The 16446-nt window shown below is 32.5% G+C and overlaps 2 protein-coding genes across 3 annotated transcripts in view; both read left to right on the forward strand.

Annotated features, from left to right (window-relative positions):
* LOC129217441 (anaphase-promoting complex subunit 4-like) overlaps positions 1 to 16446 on the forward strand; it is a 59898-nt gene that overhangs the window by 27657 nt on the left and 15795 nt on the right. Inside the window, exon 4 of one of the 2 annotated variants that reach the window (XR_008580214.1) lies at positions 3378 to 3512. The exons of the other annotated variant lie outside the window; for it this stretch is intronic. The gene's annotated coding sequence lies outside the window, so the exon portion shown is untranslated. Of the gene's footprint in view, positions 1 to 3377; positions 3513 to 16446 lie in introns of those variants that run through there. 2 annotated transcript variants of the gene reach the window in all.
* On the forward strand, positions 3435 to 15300 carry LOC129216609 (uncharacterized). The gene is made up of 3 exons (XM_054850826.1): positions 3435 to 3566; positions 4977 to 5205; positions 15104 to 15300. Exons 1-3 carry the CDS (start codon positions 3483 to 3485, stop codon positions 15298 to 15300), a joined length of 510 nt encoding a protein of 169 aa, XP_054706801.1. The 5' UTR covers positions 3435 to 3482.

Consider the following 16446-nt stretch of genomic DNA (forward strand, 5'->3'; position numbering starts at 1 on the left):
TTACAGGGCTGGCCTCTTACTCCAGTGCAGGGAGCACAGGGGCGAGATGGGACACTTGTTGACCTGGGCCCGAACCTGAAGGGGGCTCAAGATTTTTAAAATGAGGGGTGAAATATATGTTGGGACGTAGGGGGTAAATAATATGGAGGAGGTCCCATAAAATTAATTTGTGACAGGCCACAAAATTTCTGTGCACGCTCCTACTCCAGTAGTACTAAAGCTTTTATTCAAAATATGTTGCATGTGTTTTGTGTTCTTTTTTACACTACTGAATTTTTTCCTGTCAATTAAAAATAGTAAATGAAGTAACTAAATTAATTTGTCCTATTTTTGGGAGGAGTGGTAGCCCCCTCTAAAATCCGCTACTGGCATATTATTAATGTTATTGAACACATTGCTATTTTTGTTGCAATGTAAAACTCAGGATTCTCATGGGTATTCCAAAGTGCTTAGTTTCAGTGACTTCCCAGTTAAAAGGGCTCTTTAATGTGCTTACTTTTGGATTAAAATTCATAACTAGTTTGACTTATGATGCTTTATCCTTTTTTTTCTTCCATAAGTCTTTTAACTAAAAAATAGTGTCCTGCTTTTTTCTCAGCCAACTCTTTCTCTTTTTAATTTCGAATCTCATTTCTTAACAGAAATTTTAAATTGCAATTATTTTTTTAGGAGAATGACCTATCTAGTAATGGATTTTTTTTTTCTCCTAAGTTAAAAAACCCTACGAATTAAAAATGCTCCCATTTTCTTTTTAAAACAGCTGACCGTATATTTTTAATTGCTAAAAGGAAAACCCACTTGCCTTACATTCTATCTACATTCATGTTTTGGTTTGATTTAGATATTTAAGCTGTAAGTTACAACCCGAAGTCAAGAGTAAAGCAGAACTGAAAGCATAAACCAACAGCCCAGTTACTATTTTTGCTCGAACTTTCAGTACATTTTTGTTTCAGTACATAGTTTAATATATACACTCTTGCCAGCTTTCATGAATGCTAGGATTAAATTTTACTTTTTTGCTCTGAATATGTGTTTACATTCCAATCCTAATTTTTCTTCATTTTGTTTTATTAATCCTGCATGCCTGGATCTGCATACCAGCAGGCTTAAGGAGCAGAGCAGCCCAAGAAGTTAAAAAAAAAAGAAAAACATTAGCACTAAGATTTATTTTACATTACAAATGTACATTGTGTACATTTGGAGATGAGGGGCGCATCCTTAAGAAGCTTAATAGCCCAAGAAGTTGAAAAAAAATAGTATTAAGCAAGGACAAGGGAGGGGCGATTGCCCCTTGAGGGACCCTGCTCCGGTAATTTTTCCGAATTGAAAGTCCTGAAATGCAAGTATAGGCCATTTTTGATGATGTTAAGAAAAGGAATAGGGTTTGACTCTCTCCCCCGGAAACATTTCAGAATTGAAGATTTAAAAAGTCGATTTTAAACTATCTTTAGCGGTGTTAGGAGAAGTTTGTAATCCTTCTCCTGGGTATTTTGTGAAATGTATGCCATAAAGACACGATTGTAGACATCTCGGGTAATGTTTGAGGAAAGAAAGGGTTCAGCGACTATTCTCTGGTAATTTTTCGGAACCCAAGTTTCAAAAAGCGCAATTTTTGACGACATTTATGTGTGGAGGTGAAGGGGGCGGGGGAGTCGAAACATTCCCCTAAAACTTTTCAGAAATCGGAATTCAAAATGCAACTTTAGAACACCTTTTTCAACAAAAAAGGAAAGGAATACTTTTGGGATAGCCTTGGCTAAATCTCTAAATTTTAGTTGTTTTAGATCAAAATCATGCCCCCTCCCCCTCATGTATGTATAAACTAGATATGCAGTAATAGATCAATTAAAAAATCAACTGTCCCCTCCTTGAAAACTTTCTGGATCTATCCTTGGTACTAAGATTCATTAATGTTACAAATATACACTGTTGGCCTCTAGGGGGAGTAGCCCTACAGATTTTGTTGCAGGGGACCCAAAATTTATAGATCCCCAGGGACCGATTTACACACTTGGGTGCCCCGGGGCACTGACAATTATGGTGCCTCTCCCTCCAAAAAAAATATGAAGGTAATTTTTGAATATTATTTTGATAGAAAGAAAACTCTAAAATCAAGTCCTGATTTTCATGTAAGAAATTTTTTTTACAGTCGCAGATGGAGAAACTGATGGTTAAGGTAAATCATAACTTGCTTTCTGCGTTCTTTTGTTTTCTCCTTTGTTTTCTTGTAGTAAATTCTTCTATAATGTCCTTATAACCGATGTTTTGCGGTCAACCTTCTATTGATGATAGAGCTAATGAAGATAATTTACTATCAGAAATGAGAGTACGCAAATGACACTCAGTTCTCAACAATAGCAAAAATGATCGTTCTCCACTACAATTGGAGATCAAAAGTCAAAAACAATTTCAGGGCTGTATCTACATTGGCAAAAGTATCCATTTACCAAGTTTATGGATTTTTTTAAACTTTTCGTTCATCAAACTTTCTTTTCCGATGATTGTACTAATATAAATAAATTCATCAGAAAAAGATTCCTCCAAATCACAGGAGTAAGATTTTTAAAGATCTTTTGCACTTTCTCGAATATTTTGCTTGTCGCATTCAAACAAGCAAGAGAATTTCCTTACTATGCCATCATAGGCTGACATTCTGAATTTTAGTTTTGCAATCAAATTTTAACAGTTTACATAATAACAGGAAACCTTGAAACTTTGCTTAGAGTTTAATATGACTTCTTCACATTGTCCATCATAAAACTGTTTTGGAGTTTTTTTCTGTCTTTTTGCTCAAAAAAAAAAAAAAAAAAAAAAAAATGATGACAGAAATTTGGTGCCCTCTTTCCTTTGGTGCCCTGGGCCCGGGCCCCGAATGCCCCGCCATAAATCAGTCCCTGTAGATCCCGGCCTGTAACCCTGTAATTTTATTAATGTTCAAGCATTAGTCTGATGGGTCCTAAAGCATTTTATAAATATAGATAAAAAATAATATTTTGATTCCAGAATGTGCTGTTTTCCTTGGCTGGTTGCCTAGTGCTAAATAATGGTATTGGCAGATTATTTCCTATTTATTAGAACTTTTATCAGAAATTTATGCTTTAATATTTTATATTGTCATGGAAATTTTGGAACGGCTCTGGTGCCAAGATTTTTAAAACTTGCAATGACTATGTTACCTTAATTCTGCCAACTGAATTTACTTAGTCATGTTTATAGAGTACTTATACTGCAGTTCTTTTTTTCATATTTATTCCCTTTGAGACATTATCCTTTGGTAACTTAAAAGTAATCAGCTATTAACAGGGTTGGATTTGATAGTTGCCATTATAGTTATTTACCTTTCAGATTAAAAAATTAACATACTTACTCTTTTCCAGTGCTGGAATGATCACAAAAATGTTGCCCGGTCAAAGAGAGCAAAGATAAACCTAGATTGTACCCAGACAGGTGGTGAGCGGGGCACTTATACCGAATTGACCCCAATGGAGGAACGGATTCTGCGCCTGACAGACACTGCTGCTACCACTGGACTGTCTCAAGTAGTTGAGGCATTTCATCCCAATGAGGTTTGTTACTTTTATTACTATAAAACTCCAAATTTATTCCAATTAAATAATGTATCGATCATTTGGAAGAAGAGTACCACAATACGAAAAAATGAAATTTTACAGAAGTGTTTGAAGGTGAACTCTTCAGGCAGTTTTCATTGAGAAAAGAAAGTTTGCTGTGCTGTCCAGTGGTTTATAGTTGAACAAAAAATCTGTTATTATTTTCCAAAGAAGATAACGTCATTTGAAGGTCTTTAAGCAAAAAAAAAAAAAAAAAAAAAAAAAGAAAGAAAGAAAATGAAGAATTTAGTATTGTGGCACTCTTTTTCCAAACGAGTGGTATATAATATATTTCCTTCCATACGTAGTTTCATTTAAAAGTTTAGACTTCATATGTGGCTTTACATTTCAGAAATAATGAGTATAGAAAGTTTTGATATCTAATTCTATGGCAAATGATTGAGAAGAAAAAAATTATTAAGCTTGTTTCTGTTTTTATCTTTTAAATATGAGATATGTTTTATGAATGAAAAGCAGCATTGTTTTATTGAAAGTATATTCAAAGGTTGTAACATTTATCTTGTGCTAAGTGTAAACTGATGTTAATGGGAGCCCTAAAATGCTGCTGTTAATGAAAGAATCTTGTTATTTAGAAATAAAGCATGATCTTTCCAGCATAATATTTAAATAAAAAAAGAAAAATCAAGTTATCTTTAGAGTAGCCTGGTATTAGCATACAATAAAATGTGATACTGTGAATTAATGATATATGCTTGATAAAATGCATTCATAGGAAAGGAGAGTTGCACTCAAATAAATAAAAATGTAACTATTTATTCCTTAATTCTGAGTTTCCTTTATTTTTCCACACCCACTATTCCCAACTTTCAGCTGTTCTAGCAGGATCCTGGGCAGATTTTTTAAGTGTATACCAGGGACAAATAACAGAAAACGGTCATAGGGGTCATCCCCCCCTTAAATCATCGAAAGTATTATCCATCTACCTTCCGTTCAAATACTCTATGAATAAAATGTAAATAATTGCTGCAGTAATATTTTAAATTCATTATTTTTAAAAGTAAATATTTGAAATGCTCTTTTCTTTCATAGCTTCTGAAGTTAATTAATGACATTTATGCCCCATCAGGTGTCTCATTCTTGGCTGATTTAGTGCTTTTTATTGTACATCCAAGCTATTGCAGAAATTTTTCCTTTCCAAATCCCTATATTTTTTAGTGTGACCCTTTTCCCCATAAATGGTAATTTGTATTCGTCCCTGTGTAGCATTGAAAAGCTACCATCTTTTCAAAAATTAATGTTACTGAATATAAGATGTAATGAATTTTAAACCATAGTTTCAATCGATGTATATTCAATTACTGTTAATTATTCTTTTTTGTGGTGAAACTAAGAAAAAGATGCTTACAGGATATTAGAATTCCAGTAGCGGCAGCAGAATCCGTGGAGATCCTCCCAGATTCGGTAAAAAACATTCCTACGAAACCTCCATTGGAGGTGGTTGAAGAGCTGGTGGTAACTCCACTAATACTACCAGAATCTTCTCCAAGTACTCCACCGCAGGGGGCAGACAATGCCAATAGCAGCCAGCCCCTTAGAAACCCGTTCCCCCTCCGACGGACGCCGATGATCCGACGAAGTTAGTAAATGGTTTATTTTGTGTTAATAATAGATAGCAGTTTATTATCACTATTCATTATGAGCTCTATTTATGAGGATGCCTAAAAATGTTAACCTCCACCTCCATAACCAAGTAAAATTGGTCATGACTCAGGGTCAGTACTAGAAAATTTACAAGTTAATCTCTCATGTATGTATACAGTGGCTCCCAAAAGTGTTTGTACACCTACAACTTTCAATGAAATAGGACCCTATCCATTGGTTGGAATTATTATTTCGGTATACTTATTTAATCATAAGATCTATGATCAATTTTCAACAAAACTACATGAAAATTTTTTAAAAAATATTAAAGCTTAATTTTTTTTTTAAATCAAAAACCAAAAAGTGCCGGAAATTTTATCTCACAAAAGTCTTCGTGCACTTTAAAAAATGTCTATATATTAATGAATAATCTATCTTTTTATTAAGTAATTATTTAGTAGAATTTCATGCAGTATCAACAACAGCTTTTAAATGTCTGGGAATAGATTTCATTCTTTTTTCTTCCCCCTTTTAGTGCATAAATTCTGAGTAAGTGTTCAGCCACACTTCCAGTGTTACTGTTTCTAGCTCTATTTTCGTTTCAAAGTCGTATTCTAGTAATCTAGCCTCCAGATATCTCTAAATATGTTGCATTAAGTTCAAATCTGGAGATTGAAGGGGTATTTTCTAAACATTAGGACAATTTTTGAGGCACTAGACGCAAACGTTGGAAGCTGTGTGCTTCTTATTGTTATCTCAATAAAAAACAAAGTTGTTTCCAATAACCAAATTTTTGGCTAAGAGTTTAAAATCGGTTTTTTAAATGTTTAAATGAACAGCATGATTCATTATTTCCTCAAAAAATTACAAACTACCAAGTCCTGATGCTGATATGCACCCTCGCACAAGAACCCCTTCACCATGCTGATAAACTGATCCAACTAAGTTCTTAAGATCAAGTTCCTCATTTTTTCTTCCATTGACAATTGTACAGCAATTTAACCAAAAATGTTGAGTTTAATTTCATCTGTAAGTAAGACATTATTCTAAAATACTTTGGAGCTTATTTATCTTTTTTTTTTTTTTTTTTTTGCGACAAAAAGTGTGAGCTTTCCATTTTGCGCACAAGCAAAAAATTTCTGCGGGAAGAGTTCCCATTTAATCCAGTTAATCAGAGAACATAGCGAACAATTTTAGGTGAAAATTAAATGTTTTTTTTTAAATTAAATTCTGCAGAAACTGTTACAGCACTCAAATGTGTATTTTTATAAATTTTTTAACTGTAAATCTCTGATCATGCTTTGTCAACTTTGCCGGTTGACCTTTTCTTGCCTTGTTTTGGGTCCGATTTTTTTCTTTAAAGCATTTTATCAAGCACTTTACTATAGAATGTAATAAATTAACTAATTTAGAGACATTTAACCAATTTACCTCCACTGTGAGGAAAAAATTTGAATTTCGAATGGTGTTTGTTTTTTTTTTTTTACGAATACCAGCCATTTTAAAGCAATAAGCACAATATTAAGGAATAAATAAACAAAAAATTAAAGCCAAATGACTCTTAAGGGTCAACAAAATGCAAAAATAATGAAGAAACGACCTATGATAATTTTAATCATGAATTTATTTGAAAATATTTGAATGTACAATGACTTTTGTGGCGTATTATTTCTCTGTCTCTTCGTTTTTTGACCCATTTCAAAAAGAAGATCCGTCAATATTTTGGAAAAACTACAGGGTTTTATTTAAAACATACGATGATGTGAAAAAATATTGATTCAAATTCAGTTTTGCATTATTTTGGTTTTACTAAAAAATTTTAACGTGTACGAACACTTTTGAGAGCCATTGTATATAATTATATATATCAGTGACAAATACAAGGGTAGGTCATGGGGATCATGACCCCCCTCCAATCCCTAAACCGTCGACAATAATATATGTCCACCTTGTGTTTAAGCATTGTATGAATAAAATGTAAACAATTTCTGTTGTCTTTTCAATTCGTTAATGACCGATTTCGTGCTTTTTATTGACACCCAAGTATTTAAAAAAAAATTTGTGCCCGAAACCATGGGTTAGGAGAAGGGGACCATTCTTTAGCATGATCCCCCCTATAATGGCAGTCTATATCGTCCCATATATATATATATATATATATATATATATATATATATATATATATATATATATATATATATATATATATATATATATATATATATATATAAAATATATATAGATTTTTGTATTTACACAAGCATAATAATTTGTTACATTATTTCATGAACAACTGCATGTTTAGATACCACTTTAAATGAGAAGATAAATCAATAGTACTTCAAAATATAATTAAATGAAAGTTTCATTATTAATGTTAATTTTTGTTAAAATCTGTTACTTTGACTTTAAAGGGTGCTATTACCCAGGAGTCCATTAATAAAAGTTTTCAGAAGTTGTTGGTCAAAATCAAATTAGTTTGTGGCAGGGTTGCTATTTTGTCTACATTTTTGTAAAAAGTTCGGGACGCCGGAAGAAATTGGACAAAACTGGACGAAAAGGACAAAATTGGACAAAATGAAAAATCAGCTAATTATCCACACATAAATTTATTGTTATGGTGTAATAAAATTAGTGCATGAGTCAAAAAAATGTATTATGAATGAATCATTTAATTAAAATAGAATGATTGTTAACTTTAGAATTTAAAAAATCCAAAAAATTTTTTAATTGCACATAGGTGCAACTAGTTTTAGATCATAATTTGCTTAAAAGTAATAAAATTTAACAATGTGAATAAGTTATTGTACATGATTACACTATTTTATATTACAATAGTATAAATTAAATTTAACCCGTTTGGGACGAACAACTCGTCTTTTCGTCAGCGCTAGGTGGTTCTTCAGAGACGAAAAACGCATCGTGCGTTAGGGTAAGTAGTACGCAGCCGGCCAAATGACGCTATTCTGCATTATGGATTTGGAACAAAATGTTTACTATTAGAGAAATGTTTACCATTAGATGGTGTTACTTATCCATGTTCCGTTCACATGATTGCTCTCCTGCATTAGTATTTCTCTGTCTGACGTCAGAATGAGGTCTGTCAAGTCTCTGTGATTTATTGGATTTCATGAAAGAAAATATAAACATGTGCTCGCAAGTGAGAAGGGAAACATCAGGGGCGTAGCTAGGAGGGGGGTTTGGGGACAACCCCCCCCCCCCCGAATCGTTACTTTCAAAAAAAAAAGGGGGGGGAAAAGAGGGAAGAGAAAGAAGAAAAAGAAAAAAAATCAAAACGACTTTTTTCTGAGTAACAAAGGTCAAAAATTCACTTTGCTCCCCCCCCCCCCCCAATGCCATTGAAAATCTGCTCCATGTGTGACCCTCAAGCATAAATACGCCTCCCTCTGCTGCGACAATTTTTTGATAATTGAGTGAAATTTGACACTTCGCTTTAGAAATGAGATTGGTTTGTTAAATCCACGTATATGCAGCCTTTCTTTGTCATAGATTCTGCAAATTGTTAAATATGTTTAATTTTATGAGCCGCGCAGTGGGAATATTGCATACAGTCGAATCTGTATATTTCGAATTTCATATTAGAGAAAAAAAATCGAGATTAACAGGTTTTGAAATACGGGAGCTTTAAGAAACTTTTTATAGAAATTTGAAACATGATAGTGAAAATTTGAAATCAATACTAAAGACAATATGGGCTCTTAATTAAAATTCCTCTTTATTGGTTTTGTTAGGTATTTTTTCTATCATTACATTATTAAGTGCTAAATTGCGAGTTTAAGGAATCGTTTTGATAGTAAAGGAAACTTTAAGCATATCTTTTTCAAGAAAAAGTCTTTTATTGCTTTTTGGTCCCAGATATTTTTTTTTTTTCTTGGATTCATTATTTATCCGCTTGAGGTTTTCAATTGCAGCAAATTTAACTTGGCCAGTATTCTACGAATTTCCTTTTTTCATCACTTAAAAAAAACTTACTTTCTTTTCACTCCTACCATTTCGGTTTTCTAAGGAATCACAATTTTAAGAAAGAGAGCAACCAAGGAACAGTACTAATCCAGATAACAGAGCGAAATGGCTTTTAACTTGAATGACCTTTAACCATGAACTTGAAATGTTCATCTTACATGTCAAACTTGTGAATTTCACCCCTTTACTCTTCATCCAAGAAAGTACGCAAAACGACTGTCCTTTGGTTAATCTTCCTGGAAAGCCTATTCGTGGAACGCATTTCTCCCTTTTTTCCACTGCCTCCTCAGCTCTTGAAGACAATTCCTCTGTTTCTGAGGTGAAGAAAATGTTTTTGTTTGCTGCTTTAAAGATCATTGGGCTTAGAATCCAAAAATGATAGCATAACCGGAATTTGAGACGATAGAGGTTTTTCTTGGTCTGGTCTCGTGTGTGCCATAGGTCATAGTCAAAACGACCTTTGCTAACCAGAGTATCCATTTCAATCACATTGATTTTTCAGCCAGTATGTACAGGCGTATTCTTTTGGAAACGTGCAGTCTGTTTAAAATAGTACATTCTAAGTGAAAATTGTAGCATAATGAAGCGAGCAAGACCGATAACAAGCTTTTTTCAACCCAAAGAAAAAAATTAAAATGAAGAAAAGGATTGCTCTAAAAAGAGGAAGTTAATGTCGTCTGAAGAAAACGAAGTAGTCTGCAAAGCAGCATTAGTCCCAACGGACCCTTCTGAAGGTAATTTTATTTTAATTCAAAAGAAAAACTGCATAGCATTACATGAATAAAATGTTTAAAAACGAGATGAATCTAGATTATTTCTATTAGCTTGGTTCAGATTAAAAAGTAGAAAATAAAAAAAGACTTCTGTTTATAATACCCGAAAATTGCTGTTGCTCTCTCAAAAAGATATTTATGTAAATTCTAAAGCAGCTAATAAAATTAAAAATAAAGACTTGAAAGGAGAACAGATGGTATGCATTTGAGCGAATAACTTTCTACCCCCTATATTTCTTCCCTAACTTTTTTTATTCAAATCTTATCAACTGCTTTAGAATTAGCATTAATGTAAATACATAAAAAGCAACATATAAATATAACGATATAAAAAGCAATTTCATTTTTTGCGGATTATAATTCAAGAAGTCTTTTTTTTTTTTATTTCATACTTTTAGTGCAAACCAAGTTAGTAAAAATAGTCTTTATAGTCTGACCACCGATGAGATTGAAAGTAAAACATCCAGTTTACAGGCGGAGATGGAAGTATCTATTAGCTTTCAGGGATGCCAGCTTTTGTAAGTGTGTGTTAGCCTCTAAATTAAGCAGTTACGCTGAAATGAACGGAACACGCTCATCAGATATTTGATTTCCCCCTGATTTGGATAGACTGGTTTTGACAAGACGTTGTTAGAAAATTTCACTTTAAATTAAATGGAGGGAAAAGAAAAAAAAGTTAAATTTTCCATAACATTAAAAAAATAAAAAATTCTTTGCTTTTGTTTTGTTTGACACAAGTATCGGAATTGGGGCACCCCATTCCAAAGTATGTAAGATTCACCTCCCTCTTATTTTTTTTAATACTAAAAAAATTTACACACACATACATATATATATATATACATATATATATAAAAGAAGACCCCCCCCCCCCAAAGTTGGGTCTAGCTACGCCTCTTGGAAACGTATACTCATTTTGAAGTGGCTCTTTCTAGTTTCGGTTTCATTTATAATGGGATTGGAGGGGAGATATTCTAGCAAGGGGTTTTACTTTTATGTTCATTTGGTAGTCATGGTGAACGCGTTATCTTCCCGAGGAGGAAATATCTTAATTTATGACTGATCCATCTATGGATCTTTTGGGTCACATTGAAACAACTATGAATTAATTTTTATGGTGTTCTTCATACACTAGTTACTTTCAAAAATCATACTCTGAAAAAGAAGGCAAAGAACTTAGACACAGATGTGTAATTTGCTCAAAGCAGAATAAAAGACGTAAAACACTACGTATGAGTGTTACGTCTCTGTGTTACATCGTCAAAGCACAGATAAATGCTCAATGCGCATTTATCTGTGCTTTGAAATTTTCATGCAGCTTTAAAATATTAATTGTTACAATATTCTTCATGTATTTTATAATATTAAGCGCAAATATTTTTCCTGTTTTTTAGAAAATATATCGTTTAATTTTGGTTTAATTTTGCATAATATCGTTTAATTTTGCATTTTTATTGTTAAATATCAATTATTTTCATCCAATTTTTTGTTATGATTGAAATTTTGATATATTTTATCATATTTTAAAAAATGGTTTCATTTCTGCTTAAAGTATACATTTTATCCATTATTATGTATGCCTACTTTCCGAAATTGCATATTAGGCTTAGCGGGAGAAATTGCCCCGGCCTGTGCGCGTAGTCTGCGTGTAACAGCTTGATAGCCAAAAATGTTTATTTGAGAAATATTTTCAACAATTCATTTTGAAAGCTAAGTGTAAACTAAGTGTAAATGTTTTTACTCACTTGTATTTCTTTAATAATGAAAAGGCAGTTAATCTTGTCCCTTAAAGGACGCTTGTTTCAATTCGCGTACGGGAGAATCAACGTGTAAACATCAGAACGACTTCGAACGACGTGTTTCATCAGGAAGAAGGATGTGACATCAGAGCACGAGCGGAGATGATGTAATCTCCCGATAGCCGGCAAATCGAATGTTCTGGAAACATCCAGATTAAACTCTTACGTAGGCATATCCGGCGTGACGTGCATTGAGTGCGCTGCATTATATAAGCAGGGGGAAATGAGAAAGAAATCACTTCTTCTGCTCGTGTTTCTCATTTTTGACTGACGATAGTCGTATTTTTGAGAGGATCGTTCGCTGTTGAGGCGACGTCCTGCACTTAGGGGATGGCTTTTAGAATTTCACCATGAGAGTTAGGGACTTAAAATTTTTGAAACATTTTTAGGATAATTCATGTTAGGGTGTCAAATGTTTTTTTGGTAAGATGTTCTTTTAGAACATTAAGATTGATTTGAGTATTGTTGAAGTACCTCATACTTGTTTATACTATTTATCAAAGTTAAAGTTTATTTTACGGTTGTTAATTATTGGATTTATGAATAAAATGATTTAGCCTTACAACTTGAATTCTGACATTTCATTCACTTGATAGCTACAGAAAGGCATCTGCTAAACTTGGTGTTTACCTTCCTTGCGGGAGTTAGACGCAATTTGTTAGGTCAACACAGCTGCCGTCCTGAGGGAGCGCTATCTCTGCGAACTGCCGTCCTGAACGGGTTAATAGAAAAGTCAAAAGAAATGCTTGGAGACATACTTACAAAACAAAGATTTACTGACTCAAAACATTTTACTGTTATATTTTTCGATTTTTTATTGATGTCACCCTATAGCAAAATATTTATGTTTTTATGGGTATGTTAATGTTATACAAATTACTACTTTTGTAGGGTTGTGGGTACTCAGAACAGTGTACTGAAAGAAGCTATAATGAACAAGGGGGTAGATAGCTTTAAAATGGCCATTAATCTTCATTGGGGACTAATAAATTGTCTAGGAAACAGCCTAGCTGGGTTCAGAGCCTGTTGTAGATCATTATATTTGTATTAGTATTACAAAAACAGATTTCACTTCATGTCAATATTTCCTTTATTAATATCAAATAGTTTTTCTTTCTTTTTTTTTCCTTTTTTTTAAACTATGATTTTAATGTTTTGAGAAACTTCAGCCTTTAAAAACTTTTTAATTTTATAAATGCATTTATTATGAGCAATAAACTTCCACATCACAGATAAACATCTTAAAATGCACAGCTGATGTGTTTGTTTTTATAAATGCTATTACATGCATTATAACTTATTAACACTCATTTGATTTATCTACACATTTACAAAAACTTCAACTGATCTTAATTTTTTCATTTTCACTTTAAAATATTTTTCAATCAATTTTTTTAATATACATATTTATGTATGCTATTTTTATATTAAAATAGTACTTGAATAGGAAGAATCTATATAATTATCTATTATGTTCAAACTTCAAATTTTTAACTAAAAACTTTCACTTTACCGAAAAGTGAACGAAATGGACAAAATGACATTTTGTCTGGGACGGTTTTTTCCAGCAGTTTTTTCTGGGGTGGACAAAACAGGAAAACCCTGTTTGTGGGGGATTTTATTTTCTTTCAAAAATAACAGTTGAGGCACAATTCTTTAGTGTATGCGGAAAAGTTTTTCCTCACGCTTCTACATTTTCTTAATTATATTATGAAGAATTTCATCAGAAAAATAGTAGTACTGAATTATAAGGAAGTAACATATCGGAATAAAGTATTTTTAACCCCCGACACACAAAGGAAGGGGGTTATAAGTTTGACATATCTGTGTGGTGTGTGTATCTGTCTATGGCACTCTAGCGCCTAAACGGATGGACCAATTTTGAAAAAAAAATCTTGTTCGAAAGAAGAGTTGATCGAGAGTGTTCTTGGCTAGGTTGCGTCTTTGGATGACATTAATTAATGAAGATATTAATTCAAAATCTCTAAAAGAAATTCTGTGATTTTTGTAGTGAAAAGTTATTTTTTTTTTTTTTTTTAATTTAGCACCAAAATAAAGAGTATTTTTTTCTGCATCTGATAGAATCTGTTTGGTAACCAGATTCATTGTTGGCCAACAAGGAAATTAAAAGCAATGATTTAAAATTTTTACCTGTTGCCAGTTTCTTTTTGTTAACAAATAAAATACTTTGTAATTGATTTTAATAGTATAAGGCTTTTAAAGGATTTTAAATTTTCTCTTTTAATTCTACATTTGCGACTCAGTCAGGGTTTTTTAAATTTTTAATTTTAGTTACTTGTTTAAAATTTATTATTATTATTATTGAGAAAATTTTACTCGAGCATTTGTTCCAACTTCTTACATGAATGTAATTCAATGTTGCTTTACTTAGACCACAGTGAGATGGCAGGTAAACTCAAAGCGAAATTGGATGACTTCATTTTGTAACAGGTTGGATCAGAGGGAATTTGTGACTTTGCTGTTACTTGCTAGTTCTAACTGTTACAAAATAAAGTGGCTCCTTTTTGCTTCCAGTTCACTCGGCATCTTCCGTAATAAAGCTTTGCCTATTGTAGGAACGAACCTAACCTGGCAATGTTGTAATGATCTGTAATGTTGATTAGGATCTGCATAGCCTTCACAATGCTGCCAGGTTAGGTTTGCCCCAATTTTAGACTTCAGGTTGACAACTGGTGATTGTTTGAGATGCAAGTTTTATTTTGAAAATCTGGAAAACTTTGTATGCGACAAGTTTAAAATTGATTTTCAAATTTTCACAATCTATATATATTGAAATATTAATTAATTTTTATAAAGGCTGCACAATTAACTCATTGAAACTTTAGGTGTGAGCTGAAACAAAGGAATTAGTTGGGGATTTTAAATTTAAAGTGTAAAGGCTAATTTTGTTTGCATTATTCAGTCTTTAATAACTAATTTACTTGTGGATTTAAAAGTTAAAAAGAAATTTTTCTAAACTGTTCTTTTAGATGCTCTATATGAGGCAGCGAGAAGCAAAGGGATGTAAGTTTCTTTTAAAATACGCTTAAAGTTCAGATCCTATGCATAGACTTTCATTGAATTTTTTTTCTAAATCATGCTGTATAGCAGCACCCAGCAGAGATACTAGTATCATCTATTTCTCCAAAGCAGAGGAGAGGTTCCCTAATTATTTATACTGGTTAACTCCAAAATTTAAACTTTGACACTTAGATCCCTTTGCATCTCACTACCTCATATATGCTTCAACTATACAATTTAGTAAATTTCATTCCAATTAATTGATTCATGCTGTTTTGTAAACATCTGTTCTTTTTTCCCTCCTCCTCTCCCTCAGAGAACAGAAGGATCAGGGATCAGAGGAGAGCTCTGCCCCGTGGAGTGGACAATGCAGCCCGCACTGTGGAGGTCATGGAGCGGCAACAAAGAACGCTTGATGAAATTTCCCAGCGACTAGCATTGGTTTCCCAGAGACTCCTTGACATCACCGATCACCTAATTTCAATCAGAGATCTCATTGGCAGAAATAATTGAATAAAATGTTTTTATATATATATTTTTTTATATTTAGTTTATTAATTTGTTTTAATAAATATAGTTGTTTTGTTTGTTTTGTCTGTATTTGTGTAATTTTCAATGGTGCCAAAAAATGTGCCTTTTTGTTGTTCAGTCACCAACTACTATTTGAATGTGAATTCATATAAAGTAGACAAAAGCTGCTTTTCCCAGGATAAAGGCAAGACTAAGTTAAATAAGAAATATTTTCTTTTAACTGTTAGTAAAGAAATTTAGTTGTGTAAAAATTTCTAATAAACTCTTGCTTAAAGCCATCAAAAACTTGTGTTTTAAAAAATTACTTTTATACTACAAGATAACTTTATTAATAGTTTTTTGAAATGCAAAAATTTCTTGAAATTTCTTCTTTCTTATTTTCATCATTTAAGATTTAAGTGTTTATAGATTTATTTTTAACAGATTGCTGATGAATTCAATTTTATTCACTTTTCTTGAAAGAACATTGAAACAATTTTCAGTGTTCTTGAGTCATATACTTAACAATCAACCAAAAATCTCTATGCCCCTGACTCCTTGAACTAGTTAAATGGGACCTCGCTATGCAGTGCTTCCAAATAAAAGAATCACGCTGGGTATCAGGCAGGGCAGATTACCAAAGAGTCATCTGCGATCTATGTAATGACATATAAAAATAATTAAGATACATATTCACTGAAACACACACATACAGATATATATGTGTGTATATGTGTACCCTATGGAAGAAAAACATGATTCTTTCCAAATGACACACAGTTGGAAATTGCAAATGTTTGCTCCCCTTCCAAGAAAAATACATGCAAAAATACATTTAAAACAAGGCAAGTTTGAGCATTTACTTTAAGTAATGAAGTTGCATCTTTCACCTTAGTTCATACCTTGGGCCATATGTCCAAAATAGGCAGCAAGCCAGACAGGAAGAAAAAATTCAATAACGTAGCCAAGTGTTATGGCAAAGTATGAAGGGTAAATATTTGGTTATATGTATTCAGCTTTGTGAGAGTACATTTAGAAGATAAATAATTTTTAGTTTAATTTATGTCATACTTACTCTGTCTTGAGTGGTACAAGCTTTTTCATCTTTGTCAAAAACAAAAATTAATAATAGTAGTCATAATTTAATCT

This window comes from Uloborus diversus, chromosome 2, assembly GCF_026930045.1.
Source record: "Uloborus diversus isolate 005 chromosome 2, Udiv.v.3.1, whole genome shotgun sequence".
Lineage (NCBI taxonomy): Eukaryota > Metazoa > Arthropoda > Arachnida > Araneae > Uloboridae > Uloborus > Uloborus diversus.